General features: G+C 36.8%; 1 protein-coding gene across 14 annotated transcripts in view; it reads left to right on the top strand.

Moving 5' to 3' along the window:
- abcc8 (ATP-binding cassette, sub-family C (CFTR/MRP), member 8) overlaps positions 1-15,039 on the top strand; it is a 124,516-nt gene that overhangs the window by 59,237 nt on the left and 50,240 nt on the right. For 11 of the 14 annotated variants that reach the window (XR_009824362.1, XM_062036179.1, XM_062036173.1 and 8 more), the window contains 8 exons: positions 546-708; positions 2,872-2,912; positions 3,239-3,384; positions 4,662-4,776; positions 8,633-8,806; positions 9,110-9,182; positions 9,245-9,350; positions 14,831-14,863. Coding sequence is in view for 13 of the 14 variants with exons in the window: in XM_062036179.1 (XP_061892163.1) it covers positions 546-708; positions 2,872-2,912; positions 3,239-3,384; positions 4,662-4,776; positions 8,633-8,806; positions 9,110-9,182; positions 9,245-9,350; positions 14,831-14,863 (851 nt within the window). In the remaining variant the exon portion in view is untranslated. The remainder of the gene's footprint in view (positions 1-545; positions 709-2,871; positions 2,913-3,238; positions 3,385-4,661; positions 4,777-8,632; positions 8,807-9,109; positions 9,183-9,244; positions 9,351-14,830; positions 14,864-15,039) is intronic. The other 3 variants (XM_062036172.1, XM_062036177.1, XM_062036175.1) reach the window with 1 other exon arrangement.

Raw genomic sequence — 15,039 nt, forward strand, 5'->3', positions numbered from 1 at the left:
AGGCATGCTAAAATAAGTCCTGTTGTCGAGATAGCGCATCAATATAGAAAGATGTAGAAAAGGCATACTGAATTTGTGTGCTGCATGTTCAACAACATAATTTTTTTTAAATATATTTTTCTTAGGGCTGTCAACGTTACTGCGTTAATGCATGTGAATAATAAAAAAAAAAATATTGCCTTATCATAGATGACAGAAGATTCATCACAGTGTTTGTTTGCACAGGCAGTTATCACGTCACACACCAGTGTGATGATAGTTAGAGCTGTGTGCTCTGCGCCATTCAAAACAAACTCCGACAGAACTTTAGATATAACTGAGGTAATTAGACAAACTTTCTCATCATTGGCGCACATCAAGTTAAAAATAACATCTTAGAGTGAAACATGAACGTGAGGATGCCGCTGCTTGCATGACTGCAACATGGACTGTAAACAGAGGACAATAAACTATGTTGGCTGAGTTTGCCTGCGTTTAGCACAGATACAATAATCAATGCCTTTGTTAAATGGACTGTGAAGACCTAGTTCTATATGTCCCCTCAGGAATACTCCAGTGAGCGCCTCAAAAAGACCAATGAACTTCTACGGGGCATCAAACTGCTGAAGTTGTATGCGTGGGAACGTATTTTCTGTGAAAGTGTGGAGGAGACCAGAAGCAAGGAGTTGACCAGCTTGCAAGCATTTGCTCTTTACACATCCATATCTAGTAAGCAGGCTAATGTGTCTGTTGTTGGATATTGTCCTAAAAGTCAAACAAACTATAACTTATAAGTCAATGTTTTAACTCAACAAGAATAGTGATCAGTAAATATTAGATTTCACTATGTATCCGAACAGGAAGGCATGTTCACTGTTTGTTTTTCTCCTTATCTCCTAAAACAACACAGCTTACAGTCTCCACATCTGTGATACACATGCTGGATAATGACAATTTGATACCAAAGATGAAACATTAAATGTCATGGCAGTGATCAAAAACGAGAGTATCATATCAAAAATGAAAATGTTGTGATCCCCTTTGATGATGCCAACACAGAAAATAATATTTGGATAAGAGAAATACCCTGCAGTACGTATTACTGTAAACCAGGGGTGTCAAACTCATTTTCATTGAGGGCCACATCGCAGTTATGGTTGCCCTCAGAGGGCCGCATTTAACAATGAGTATTACATGAATATACATGTGTGTATATATATATATATATATATATATATATATATATATATATATATATATATATATATATATATATATATATATATATATATATATATATATATACATATATATATATATAATACATTAACAATATATTTTTTACATAAGCTGCAAAAGAAATATTTAAATTTCACTTCAAAAACTGGCAGCTCAGTCACCGGACTTTTACAGTAAAAGCAGTGGGGTTTTTTTACAGCATATAAAAACATTTAATAAATGGAATGGAATGGAAAAACAATACCACTGTTTTTCAAGCAACAGAGCTGCCAGTTTGTTTGTTTTTTACCGTAAAATCTTTTTGTTTTAATGTTTTTTTTGTTTGTTTTTAAATGTTTTAGTGTTTTATTGTATCTGGGAAAAAACAGTACCAAAGCTGATTGTATCGTAAAAAAAACTCAGTCGGCGGAATTTAACCGTAAAATCTATTGTCAATTTTACTGTCTACGATTGGATAATTTGTTTTTAAATCATAAGTCAAGCAGATATTTAAGTACAGTATTTATCTTTATTTTAACAAAAAATATTTTTGAAATACATAATATAATATTTTGACTTTGATGAGACACTTGTGATTTAGGGCTATATAAATAAACATTGATTGATTGATTGATTGATTGATAATATTGAATTTTAAAAGATATGCAATTGCATGCATTACATGATTTTTAATGTCAAAAGGGAAAGAACAAATATATTTAGTAAGAATAGATTAAGCATTTTTTAACACATATTATTTCCAGGCTTTGTGGGCCACATGAAATAATGTGGCGGGCAGATTTGGCCCCCGGGCCTTGAGTTTGACATCTGTGCTGTAAACAGCCTAAAACAGGAGGGTAATACAAATACATAATTCGCTGTACTGTCCTGTACCTTTACCTCAGAATTATTAGTTTGTTAGTTGCTTGTATTTGAGAGTATATATGAATAAATATATCCTCTTAAGAATCAGTGTTTTCTGCAGTGGGCATTTACACTACCGTTCAAAAGTTTGGGGTCACCCAAACAATTTTGTGGAATAGCCTTCATTTCTAAGAACAAGAATAGACTGTCGAGTTTCAGATGAAAGTTCTCTTTTTCTGGCCATTTTGAGCGTTTAATTGACCCCACAAATGTCATGCTCCAGAAACTCAATCTGCTCAAAGGAAGGTCAGTTTTGCAGCTTCTGTAACGAGCTAAACTGTTTTCAAATGTGTGAACATGATTGCACAAGGGTTTTCTAATCATCAATTAGCCTTCTGAGCCAATGAGCAAACACATTGTACCATTAGAACACTGGAGTGATAGTTGCTGGAAATGGGCCTCTATACACCTACGTAGATATTGCACCAAAAACCAGACATTTGCAGCTTGAATAGTCATTTACCACATTAGCAATGTATAGAGTGTATTTCTTTAAAGTTAAGACTAGTTTAAAGTTATGTTCATTGAAAAGTACAGTGCTTTTCCTTAAAAAATAAGGACATTTCAATTTGACCCCAAACTTTTGAACGGTAGTGTATGTTTTACGTAATGGGTCTATTTCTTTTTGGGGGGGAATTTGTAACACTGACAAAACAAAATGAAGCAAAACAATTCTCTCAGGAGGATATTCAGTATCTTTTACAACAAAGTTATCCTATGACCAAGTCTTTATTTCTCTTTGATTCCCAGTTTTCATGAATGCAGCTATTCCCATTGCAGCTGTGTTGACAGTGAGTATGAAACCGTTTCTAATCTGTTCTATTACAAAGCATTAATGTAAGTGCTCTTATTCTCACTTTGTAAAGCAAACAGTCCTCAGACAGTCATACGATTGTCTTCATTGAAATAAATAATTCATGGTGTGCTTCAGGACAGTTGTCCAGATAGTGTATCATGCCAACCTGTTCTTTCTTTGCACATTGATGCTGTCATGGACCAGGTTTTGTTCATCATCAATGTACTTAACCCACGCCACAAGCATTTAGCAAAATGTTAAAGATCTATGGTCCCAGTTGAGAATGTTCTCAGCTGTTCTCTGCACCCTCACTTCCTGCAGACGTTTGTTGTTCATGTGCACATCTCCGAGGACGCTGACCTGTCTCCAGCTGTGGCCTTTGCCTCCCTGTCCCTCTTCCATATCCTGGTCACGCCTCTCTTCTTGCTCTCCAGCGTGGTGCGCTCGACTGTCAAAGCTCTCGTCAGGTAAAGAACAAAGAAAAAGAAGACAAAGAACTGGTTTGTCTAGAGAAGCAGCCAGGAGTGGAACAACTCTGCTCTTTGAGAGTGGTCTTATTGCCACTTGTAGCAGAACGAAGCAATTATTGCAAAGAATGTCAGCCACTGCAATCACTTTAGTGGAGGATTTAGGTAGAAACCCACATGACAATAGCTAAAGTATTCTTCATGTTCTACTGCTTATCCTGTTTACACGGGTGAGCTGGAGCCTCTCACAGCTATCCCCTATCCCTATCACATTTATAAAAACATCCCAACTCACATTCATGGTGATTAATTGCACTCCATCGACTATTTAATTGAGTCGTCTGTAAAAATTACTTTGACTGGGATGTGGCTGTAAAATTTAATGTAATTTGTATAATAATGAGCTAAGTTTTGATTAATTTGCTGTCCTTGCCTGTATATAGCATATTGACTTTCTTTTTTTAAACACTGTTTAACCAAGGGCATCAATTTTGGAATATTGTCATGTTAATGGGCATAAACACTGAATAGCTTTTGGCACAGTGCTTTATGTGCACTTTTTAAGCCAAACAGGCCATTATGCTGTAAAGTAAAGATTGTGCAGGCAGTGAGGACATGTGACTTGCATATTGTCACTGTTGATTTCCATGTCTAATGTAAAGGTTGCATTATGACTATTTAAACATTAGACTGCACCATGCCGGTCGTCACTTTTTTGGTCTTGACTCCTTTGAAATGTCTATTTTGGGATCATTCTAACTGACACACTTTGTGAGACACTGGATTAATGTCCTTTCACTTCACTAAGAGAGAAAAAAAATCAATCCGATTTGCATCTCACTGTTGTCGCCTCTCCCACACAGACCGGCTCTATTGACATGCATAATGATTAATGAGATGCATGAATGAATCAAATGATAGCAATGTAAGTCACTGTAACATGATAGTAACATTTTATAATTACAGGCCCTTCTTAAGCCTTCACAAACCAATAAGGCATTTGCATTTGTCAGATTCTGCTAAAACAGCCAAACTGCATTATGTTAAATTCAAAATAAATCATTCAAAATTTTCATGGGAATCATTGGTCTCACTCAAGTGAAGGTGAGCTCAAGTCTATTTTTTGCAACCTGCTTGCTCGAGACAAATAACTTGAATATATATCTGGAGTTGAAAGTGTACTTAGAGATGTATGAAAGCTGTTACATTGTCTCTTGGTTCATGGTTGAAATTTCCTCTGTGGCGATTTAATATTTAATTGGTCTTTGTGTCTGCAGTGTTCAAAAGCTGAGCGAGTTTTTCTCAAGTGATGAGATCGGAGATGAGTTGGAAACCAGACCAACGCTGACCTTGGGCTCCAACAATCATAACCAAAATAGGTACCAGGCTGTGGTAAGTAATTGTACCAACATGTTCTTATAACATCGACCATTCACAATTTTCTAACAGCGCGAGTGCAGACATCTACAAGTCTGAACTCATGCAAAAATGAAAATAAAAAGACTTCCTGAATCAACAAAATATTAATTTTAGGGTAGGCTCTTATTTATTGTATGCATGTTACAATGACTCAAATGCCCAAAAGAACATAAATTCCTCTAAGACTCAATTTATAAAAGCTGGGTAGGCTCTAAATTTCCTAGAGCATTGTATCGATCACAACTGGACTGTTCAAATCAACTTAGAATATGTTTGGTCTCTAGATAGGACAGCTGTAGTCTGAGGGGATGGTGCAGGATCTTATTTTTAAGGTAGACATGCCACAACAAAAATTGTTTACCTATATTGTGAGAGCAGCTGCATGTCTGGCATGTCTCTATTACAGAAGATACATACTCTGGAGACCTGCACCATCCCCTCAGACCAGAGTTTTCTTATATAGTATTTGTTCAGGAACTGATGAAGCTTGCTCAGATGAGAGGCACAACATCTTCTAAGACAATATAATTGGTTCAATGCCTTAAAAGTCTTTGGTTAAAATAAAATGTTTACTGTACAGACATGGTTTCTTGTTTTATATAATCTATAGTAACATACTGTAAGTTTAGGTAAAAGTTGTTTATTTCATAATGCATCATATTTAGATTTTCATCACAAAATGTTTTGAAAAACAACATGCAACAATGACATACATTTTTTTTTATCTTTCATATTTTTATTAGTGTTTCTATACATGCAAAAACGTCAGTAGATTTTACAGTAAAAAATGGAAGCTCAGTCACAAGAATTATATTGTAAAATAAGTGGTACTGTTTTTCCTAATACAGTATGTACTGTAAAAACAGCAATCGTAGATTTTACATTACAAACTGGCAGCTTATTCAAATAATGACAGCGGTACAGTGTTCACGTTTTTTATTTATTTTACAGTGTAAAACTCACTATAAATTTTACACTAAAATTTTGGCGACTAAGCTACCATTTTTTTACTGTAAAATCTACAGATTAAAAAAATATCATTAGCATAATATCATCCATATTGCATGAGTGTATATCTTCAAACATTTTAATGTACTGGTTATATACATGTCAATAATATGATAATAAAACTGGATTGTATTTCAGTAGTGTTTGTAGGGATGTATATTTTTAGGATTTTATCAATATCGATACCAATATTGATACTATATTCATCAGTACGCTTATCAGTACTTAATGTAATCAGTGTAAATAAAGATGTAATATAATACATTCTTTATTACCATTTTTTTGTTGTACACCACCAACATTATGTAATATCTCACAGCAGGGAAGTCTTTTATCAGCAACTGCTTTTCAAATCTTGAACAAGGCAACTATGTTTGCAGTGCAAGGCGCAACGCAACTGTTACGTCATCATTTCGTCGAGACCACACAGATCCATCGCTCTGGTCTATCACTTACAATTCCACTCATCTAGAAATTATATTTATGTATGGCATTCATGTGCAGAGCACAGACCTTTTACATGATATATTAAATATATAATATAGATTAATGCACTCAATTAGCATGTTAGGTGGGTGTGCATTTAAGCATGGTGTGTTTTGATGCCACACAAACAGCGACTAGAGAGAGACCTGTCAGCGATTACTATCTTGCTTCAGAGCAACTTTATGGATTATTTGATTACTTAAATGTTTCACTTTTTTGTGTGGATTAATATTGGCCTGTGGATTACTGGCTCGCTAGGAGGACGATTGATGAAGCGCGGTCGTTAGTAGAGGTGGGTAGAGTAACGTTGAAGCTCCGGATCTAACAGATAAGTACTTTCACTGATATTTAATGTTATTAGTAATGATTTAATGTGTTTAAATGACACTTGTGGTTATTAGAATCAGCAGAGACATACAATAATATTTATTTTTTAGTCAACTTTTTTTAGGGGGTTTCTGTCCACCGGTTGTCTCAAACAGGGATGTACTGACGTCATGTCACATAATTAAAGTGTCTTCTTTGGGAACATTTCTATTTTACCAAATTATTTAAAAATGCATCCATTTTCTACCTCTTGTCCCTACTGATCTATTTCATATTCTACTGTGTGCTTGTTTGGCGTAAACAGTCCCTCACCACCGGCTTGTTATTCGCCAGGTAGAATGCCAGCTGTGTTTAAATAGTGGGATGAAGTCAAACATCAATTGTGATTAGGTTGGAATGGTCAAAAAGAGTCATGTGACTGCCAGGCTCCGTTTGATTGGTGAAATGGAGTCGAACCTCACCACTGCTTACATTGGATTGGTCAAACTGAGTCATGTGACAGTGCCTGCCGGAACAAATGAATACGTCTTTGCAAGCCTTAATTAAAAGGTTATAAATTATTGTTATATAAATAAATGTAACAATCGGAATTAAACTCAATGTAACGGAGTAAAAGTAGTGTTCCTTTGTCACAAAAATACTCAAGTAAAAGTAAAAAGTACATTACATTAAAATACTCTGACAAGTACAATTTATCAAAAAATTTACTTAGGTAAATGTAATGGAGTAAATGTAACTTCAAACTGACCCTAACTCTTATTAACGTGTGTAACTTTTTGAGGAGGAAATATTGTTGTTACAAACTTTTGTGTGGTGTTGCTTTTTTATTTGTGATTATTCCAAGCTGATTAACAGATCCTACCCGTGTTTAAAAAAAAAAAAAAAAACCTATAAAAAAAAAATTATGCGTAACAGCGGCACCTGAAGTGAATAATTACGACGTTTAGCTGGATTAAAAAAATACCGATAGCCGCATCATTCATCCAAAATCATTTGTCCAAAATCTTAACCCATTTAGGAACCGGTACCAACAAATACCGGTATTCTGTATACATCCCTGCTTGCTTGCAATCACATTTTCCACTAAAATCAATACAATAGGGAAGGGATTCATATGGCCTCATTCCTGGGTGGATCTCATGTGAGAGTAAGAATTCATTTTGCAATGCAGTCTGCTGAAAATGATGGAAAGTGCCACTCTACATAGCAATTGATGCTGTGGTCAATGTAGGAATTGCCACAAAACATATTTTGGGATATTGAACACTCTACTGCCATCTGGCAGCTAAAGTGGATAGTGGACCCCCCTCCCATCCCCTAGTGACGAATGGGGCCATATGAATCCCCGTTTTGCAGTACATTTACATTTGATTTATGTTTGATCAATGAAACATCACAATAGTGTCTTAAAATTAATTCTAATGAAGATCAGATGTTTCATGTTGCTGTTTTTCTAATTAAGGCATCACATTTGATGGTTTATTACATAATGCACCCACATTTGGAATATGTGAAAGTTATTACAAAATGCATCAAAGTTTATTTGGTCAAGAATGATATTACAAAATGCGGTAGATTATTACAAAATGTGGTGTTATTACATTATGAGGTGAAAATGTAATGTAATACATTTTCACCTCATTATGTAATAACACCACATTTTGGTGGTGTATAACATTATTACATAATGCACCATTATTACATAATGCGTTGTTAAAAACCCTAAACATGATAAGCAGTTGAAAAGGTCGTTGGAGCTCATCCCAGCCTACTTTATGTTAGAAGTCGGGTACACCTTGGAGTCTGGACTGGTCGCCATTTAATCACAGGGCACATATGAACAATTATTTACACTCACATTTACACAGTTTCCAATTATCCCAACATGCATGTTTATTGGACTGTGACACTGGTGTAAGCTCACACAAGCACTATAAGAACCTAACTTTGCATCTATTCTTCCAACTCATCCCTCTCTGTGTAATATGCATTATATAAAACCCTCTAGTCATCCTCGAAAGCGCGCCCTTCTTTAGCTTGTTTGTCTGAACTCCCCCAGCCCCTTAAGGTTGTGAACAGGAAGCGCCCCCCAAGGGACGACTGGAACAACTACACCTCGTCGCAGGGGGATAACGAGGGCGATGGACCCTCCCTGGTTGTGGACCAAGACATCTGTATCAAGGTGCGAGTGAAACGAAGTGGAAGGGAATCTATTTAATTCTTGCCTGTCAGTTAAGGGGATTTTATTGTTTGTTTTGTTCAATGAATTCTCCAAAAAATAATGCTTTATAATAAACTGAAATGCTTGACTAATTTTTGTTGCATGTTTGTATTTTATTTTTTTCATCCCCCCAATTTAATTATTATTTTCCCATATCTACATAAAAGTTTGACAAATATTAAATGATTGACTTGTAGGAATGTATTCCTTATATCAACAAAAAAATACTTTAATTGAGCTTCTACTTTGTTTGTCTTTCTTCAGATATGCAGTGGGTTCTTCACCTGGACTGACGGACCACCAACCCTCGTCAATGTGGACATCATGATTCCTTTTGGTAGGTAACAGTTTATTAAGTTCTTGTCTTGTGACTCACAATGTTATTGTGCCGGATTTTAGGTAAGCTGACCATGATAGTGGGCCAAGTGGGTTGTGGTAAATCCTCCTTGTTGCTGGCAGCTTTGGGCGAGATGCAAAGAATATCAGGAACAGTCACCTGGAACAGGTCAGTAACACGTTTAGAAGTCAATTTGGAGCATATTTACTGCTTTAGACTTGATACAATATTGCTGTCATTTTGAAAGCAATATTGGTCATGGAAACGGATGTACTGAAGTTCATTTCAGTCAAAAGGTGAAATGTTAACAATTCCGCCCCCATAACTAATATCTCAGTATGTTGGACTGAATCGTTTTAACCTCTGAGGCGATTGAGCTGCCAGGGACATACTGTTGCTTTTTATTTATGTGCCCTTCTGCAGCAATACATTGAGCATCCTTGACAGACTACCGGTAATGCACTTTGAATTATGACCAGTAAGACACAGCAATAAAACATCGCTAGAATTACAGGTCAGTGACTTAGAATATTTGACATTCTACATGCCATTTAGACTTCAGAGTGCTTAATGGTGGAACATGGAAGGACGAATCAGATCTGTTTTGAGGTGCTGGTTTGATCCAGAACTTTTAATAATTATGATTACAGGAAATATATGCTTACCAAACTCGACTTCAATGTAGTTATTGCGTAACTGAATACAATTTAAATTTAGCTCTGCTTATATTTATATTATTGCATACCTTGCCTCATACTGCCAACCTAAAAACACTTACAAGAGGGATTGAACACATGCCTACAGGGCAGACTGGGACCCGAACGCAGTGCCTTAGATCGCCCGGCCGTCCTGACCTGTGCACCAACTGCAGGGCTAAATATGTCATGTTACGGTTATTTCTGTACGTCCTGATGAATTTCCACCAACTAACCTCAGGTCTTGCTGCTTTTTGATACTACTTTTGACATCAGGGGTGGCGATACTAAGTCAATGTAGTTGTATGGAAAAACAGAATCAAACTTTACCATCTCCCTACAAAACTCTGGACGTCATGAGTTTAAATAAACAAAATGTGAATGTGTCACCACTTACCCAGGATAGCAACACTATCAGTTTCCATTTGTCAACAAAGTGTCCGCTACTTGATCGACACACCATCCCCAGAAGACCCCACCTACCATGTCTAGTCGGAATGTGTGTATCCATCATGTGCAGCCATTTATACTCCTGAGAGCAAAAAGTCCCCCATTGTTGTTGTAGTTTGTGAAGTCACAGTAACCAGATATACAGTAAATATACACATTTGGAACACGTGAGAAACCAAAGATTATTTTAATTAACGCAATAGCTCCTCTCACAAGTAATAAATGAGAAGTAATCAGAATGACTCAAAAGACTGGAAATAATACACAAAGTCAGTGAAAATTGCACTAAAGCAGCAGAAAATAATGGCCTAGTGTGAGTAAGGAAGGGGAAATGTCTTGAATGGTGGAGTCAAGGGGGAGAGCTGTGATTTACTGACATTATTCTCCCAATGACAGCATTTATGTTCAAGTATCTTCCAAGCACCATCAGGTGAAGAGGTCTGATGGAGCCATTTTCCAAATTACAGTTTTCACTGCCTGCTCGGTGTGGCCTTTTGAGTCATTTAGGTACTTGCAAAATCAATGTGACACGCTGATACCGTACCTAATATCTGCAGTACCACTGTTTCATGGAACTGGGTTACAGTAATCACTCGTGTATTGCCTCTAATTGGTTCAAGGCCTAGCCACGGTAAATTAGGATCCTTTTTCATAGTTAAAGCATAAAAACAAGTGTATGGCCTTCTAAATAAAGGTTTTCACATAATTAGAGCCCTCTAGATGTAAAATAACATATATACAGTCAGTCACCTTGCACTCGTTTTCCCCAATGTAGTAACCTTAAGTGTGTTTTAATTGCCGGTAGCCAGAGGATCCTCCTCCTCTCTGTTGGAAATGGGCTTTAAATGTGCTAAAACCATGTGCGTTAATTGTTCTGCCAAAAACTTGTCAACTTGATCGTCCATCCATCCATTTTCTACCGCTTGTCCCTTTCGGGCTCGCCTAAGAGAAAATGACGCCGACATTGGCTGTGTCGTAGTAGTGTCGTTTGTAGTGAGTGGTGCAAAACCCACCGCATTTTTTTATTTGTATTTATTTATTTGAATTAGGACAATGCATATTCACCAACAAAGAGCAACAATGTAAATATGCCGGAGTTAGCACAATAGCTAATTTTCATCCGTTGTCCTAAGGCAGGTTAAATAGTAAACATTCAACAGGTCATAATACAAAAGAATACATAAATCACAAGACATTACACATTACATTTTACCGCTGTTTTGGTTTGATATAACTCAAGTGAAAGGCTCACCAATGTGGGGCATACTTGCCAACCTTGAGACCTCCGAAGTCGGGAGATTGGGGCGTGGGGGGGGGGAGTGTTAGGTGTGGGGCGCGGGGTTTGGTTGTAGCGGGAGTGTATATTGTAGCCCGGAAGAGTTAGAACTGCAAGGGATTCTGGGTATTTGTTGTGTTGTGTTTATGTTGTGTTACGGTGCGGATGTTCTCCCGAAATGTGTTTGTCATTCTTGTTTGGTGTGGGTTCACAGTGTGGCGCATATTTGTAACAGTGTTAAAGTTGTTTATACGGTCACCCTCAGTCTGACCTGTATGGCTGTTGATCAAGTATGTTTTGCAGTAACTTAGTCTGTAGAAGCCGCATACAACATGTGACTGGCCGGCACGCTGTTTGTATGGTGAAAAAGCGGACGCTAAAGGCAGTGCCATCACGGCACTCCCTTAATAATGTTGTTCCGGTGAAAATCGGGAGAAATTCGGGAGAATGGTTGCCCCGGGAGATTTTCAGGAGGGGCACTGAAATTCGTGAGTCTCCCGGAAAAATCAGGAGGGTTGGCAAGTATGATGTGGGGATGTGGTACGGATGAGGAAATTGGTACTCAACGGTACCAATTTCGGTACTTTTGTATGTATTCATGTGGTAATAGGTGTTAATAATATAATATTATTCATTTTAATGTAATATTTAAAAGTGATCTGATGATGATAACGTTGCTGTCCAGTTGTTATATCTTGTTTTCTTACACTTCTGACATTTGTAAGTTTGCATTCATTTCAGTTTGTCCTAAATGTGTTGCCGTAGTCAGGAAGTAGTCTTTACCATTAAGTTGAATGTACCAGTCTTTTCTTTTGTTCAGCCCTACAAAGTGTTAACTAGATACTATACGATTACAATTCAGGATCTACTATTCGATTAGAAATGTATTATCGATGCATCTTTAATTCATGTATATTCATGCAGTTATACATTTATTTTTGTTTCATTAAATAAGCATTTATCACTTGCAACTTTTAAAAAACAGTGCCTTTGTAATAAGAATTTTGCATTAAATTTGTTAAATTAACGGAAATGTGTGCAAAACTAGAACATAAATACCCTATAACAAAGGAGCTGGTCGGATCTCTCAGTGAAGAGGTTGCTGCAGTCAGACACATTTTAGAACTGTCTGCATTACTTTATTTACAATGAATAAATCACTTATCGATTTTTCACGTTTACCAATCGATTTTATAATTGTCCATGTCCGAATTACAATGCTCTTAAAATTGATTATTTCCCCTACCTCTAGTGTTTATACTGTAATTATTGTGCCTATTACATACCAACTGTTTAAATGGAAGATGCATCCATCTAAGTTGTAGTTGTCGTTACCAAATTTGGAGATGTTGAAAAAGCCTCACCAATGTGGGGATGTGGTACGGATGAGGCAGGTGTCAAAGATAGAGTGCATCAACATTTTTACTCTTAACATGAAAAGTAGGCACGTAAACAATGCCTCCATCGTTGGTGAATATCTTTTGTGTTTTAATAGAGAGTTAGACAAATACTGTATTGCAGCGATTCTCAAATTATGGTATGAGGGTTCCATCTAGTTGTACGCCAAAAAATCCCTTGATTAAAGTACAATGTTTTATTTTCCTATATTCAAACACATTGTTACTGTTCAAACTGTGTGTAATGTTACAGTGACCAAAACCATTTAATACACATGTTAAATAAAACCTATGCCTTGTTTTTAATGAATTTTAGGCCTACTACAATACTGTATTTTAGTGTTTTCTGAGGTGGTACTTGGTGAAAAAAGTTTGAGAACCACTGCTGTATTATATTACAGTGGTACCTCAACTTAAGAGTGCCCCAACTTAACAGTGTTTTAAGATACCACCTGTTGCTCAGCTAATTCTAATACTTAAAGTTACAAGCAAGACTTTTAGTTACAAGCATCCTGCCATTAGTTGGGATAGCAAATGTCACAGTTAACCCCGTAATATATGACCAAAACATCTCATTTTACTCGATAACTTTAGCTTATAGCTAGAGGTTGACATAACGTTGTTTTTTCAAACATTGGAAAAAAGAAGGTTTGTGTGAAGAACAGTGCTGAGAAGAACGAGCAGACGATATTCACTGAAATAAAGAAATCAATTATTAAAAACATGGCTGAGCGCGTTGCCAACTTGTTGAAACAATTTGAGTGGATCACTGCTAGTCTGCACCAAACTGAAGCAGAATGAGTTCAATGCCAGCCAAATTAAAATAATATCAAAACGGTGGACATTTATCCATTAAAATATGGAAAAGCTGCTGTTGAAGTCCTCTCTCTGAGGTAAATGCTGTACTTTATTATACATTACTTCATAAAACTACTATAGTTGTTAGTAGTACATTTTGTTGTATTATTCTCATACGATATTTCTGATCTAAAAGTTTGTGTTAGATATTAAATAATGCTGGCTGGGAGAGGGGGGGCGGGGGGTGCGTCAATTTCAGTGGGAGATGTTTATTTGAGATACAATTGTTTTCAGTTAAGAGCTCCGTCACAGAACCAATTAAACTCGTAAGTTGAGGTACTACTGTACATATAAGACGTAAATTACATATGTAATTCAGACCAAAATTACGTAAAATTTGATTAAAAATGCCCCAAACGTAACAACAAATTTGACTGCGATATAATGAAGACACAACACTTGAAGCTTGTTATATATTTGGCAATCAAAAACCATATCTCTTGCTTCATGCTGATGGAAACATGACCACCTAACTGGAGTCTGTCTACTTTCATACACAGGGCTACAGTGTGTTTGTGAACGTGTGTGCGTGTGTGTGTGTGTGTGTGTGTGTGTGTGTGTGTGTGTGTGTGTGTGTGTGTGTGTGTGTGTGTGTGTGTGTTGTTGGTCAGCGCTTCTTAAATGGCCGACACCATCTAACTTCCTCACAGCTGTAGTGATTGCCATTTCACAGCTGCCATAAATCATCCTGCGCTGTCTGGCAGCGCTTAGCTACCATCAGAGTCACCTTCTCTGGAGGAGTTTTCAATTGGTCCACCCTAAAAATATGTGCGGGCTTCAACAGAGCCCCAAACAACGCATTAAACATTTTTACTGAACTCTGCATGGAAGTCATTAGATTGATTAAATAGGTTTGTGTGAGAGACCAAGACATTCCTCTTTGACCATAACAAATATTTTATTGTTTTCTATTTTAACAAAGATAAAATGCGGACTTCTAAAGTATTTTGTCTGACTTTTTTTTTGTTACAGCCTACCCAACCCAGAGTCGGAAGGTGACGAAAGGTGAGTGTTTAAAGCAGAAATATGTCTAAAAACATCCTCTTAAATCCACAAACAGAGTGGCTCCATATGACATTGGCAACACACTGCAGCATTTAACAGCAGGTGTGTTGGCACTGCTTCCTGTCTCAGTAGACCTTGATGGACCGTGACAGCTAGTCCTCCATGAGTCTATAGAT

The sequence above is a fragment of the Entelurus aequoreus genome, linkage group LG24 (assembly GCF_033978785.1).
Source record: "Entelurus aequoreus isolate RoL-2023_Sb linkage group LG24, RoL_Eaeq_v1.1, whole genome shotgun sequence".
Lineage (NCBI taxonomy): Eukaryota > Metazoa > Chordata > Actinopteri > Syngnathiformes > Syngnathidae > Entelurus > Entelurus aequoreus.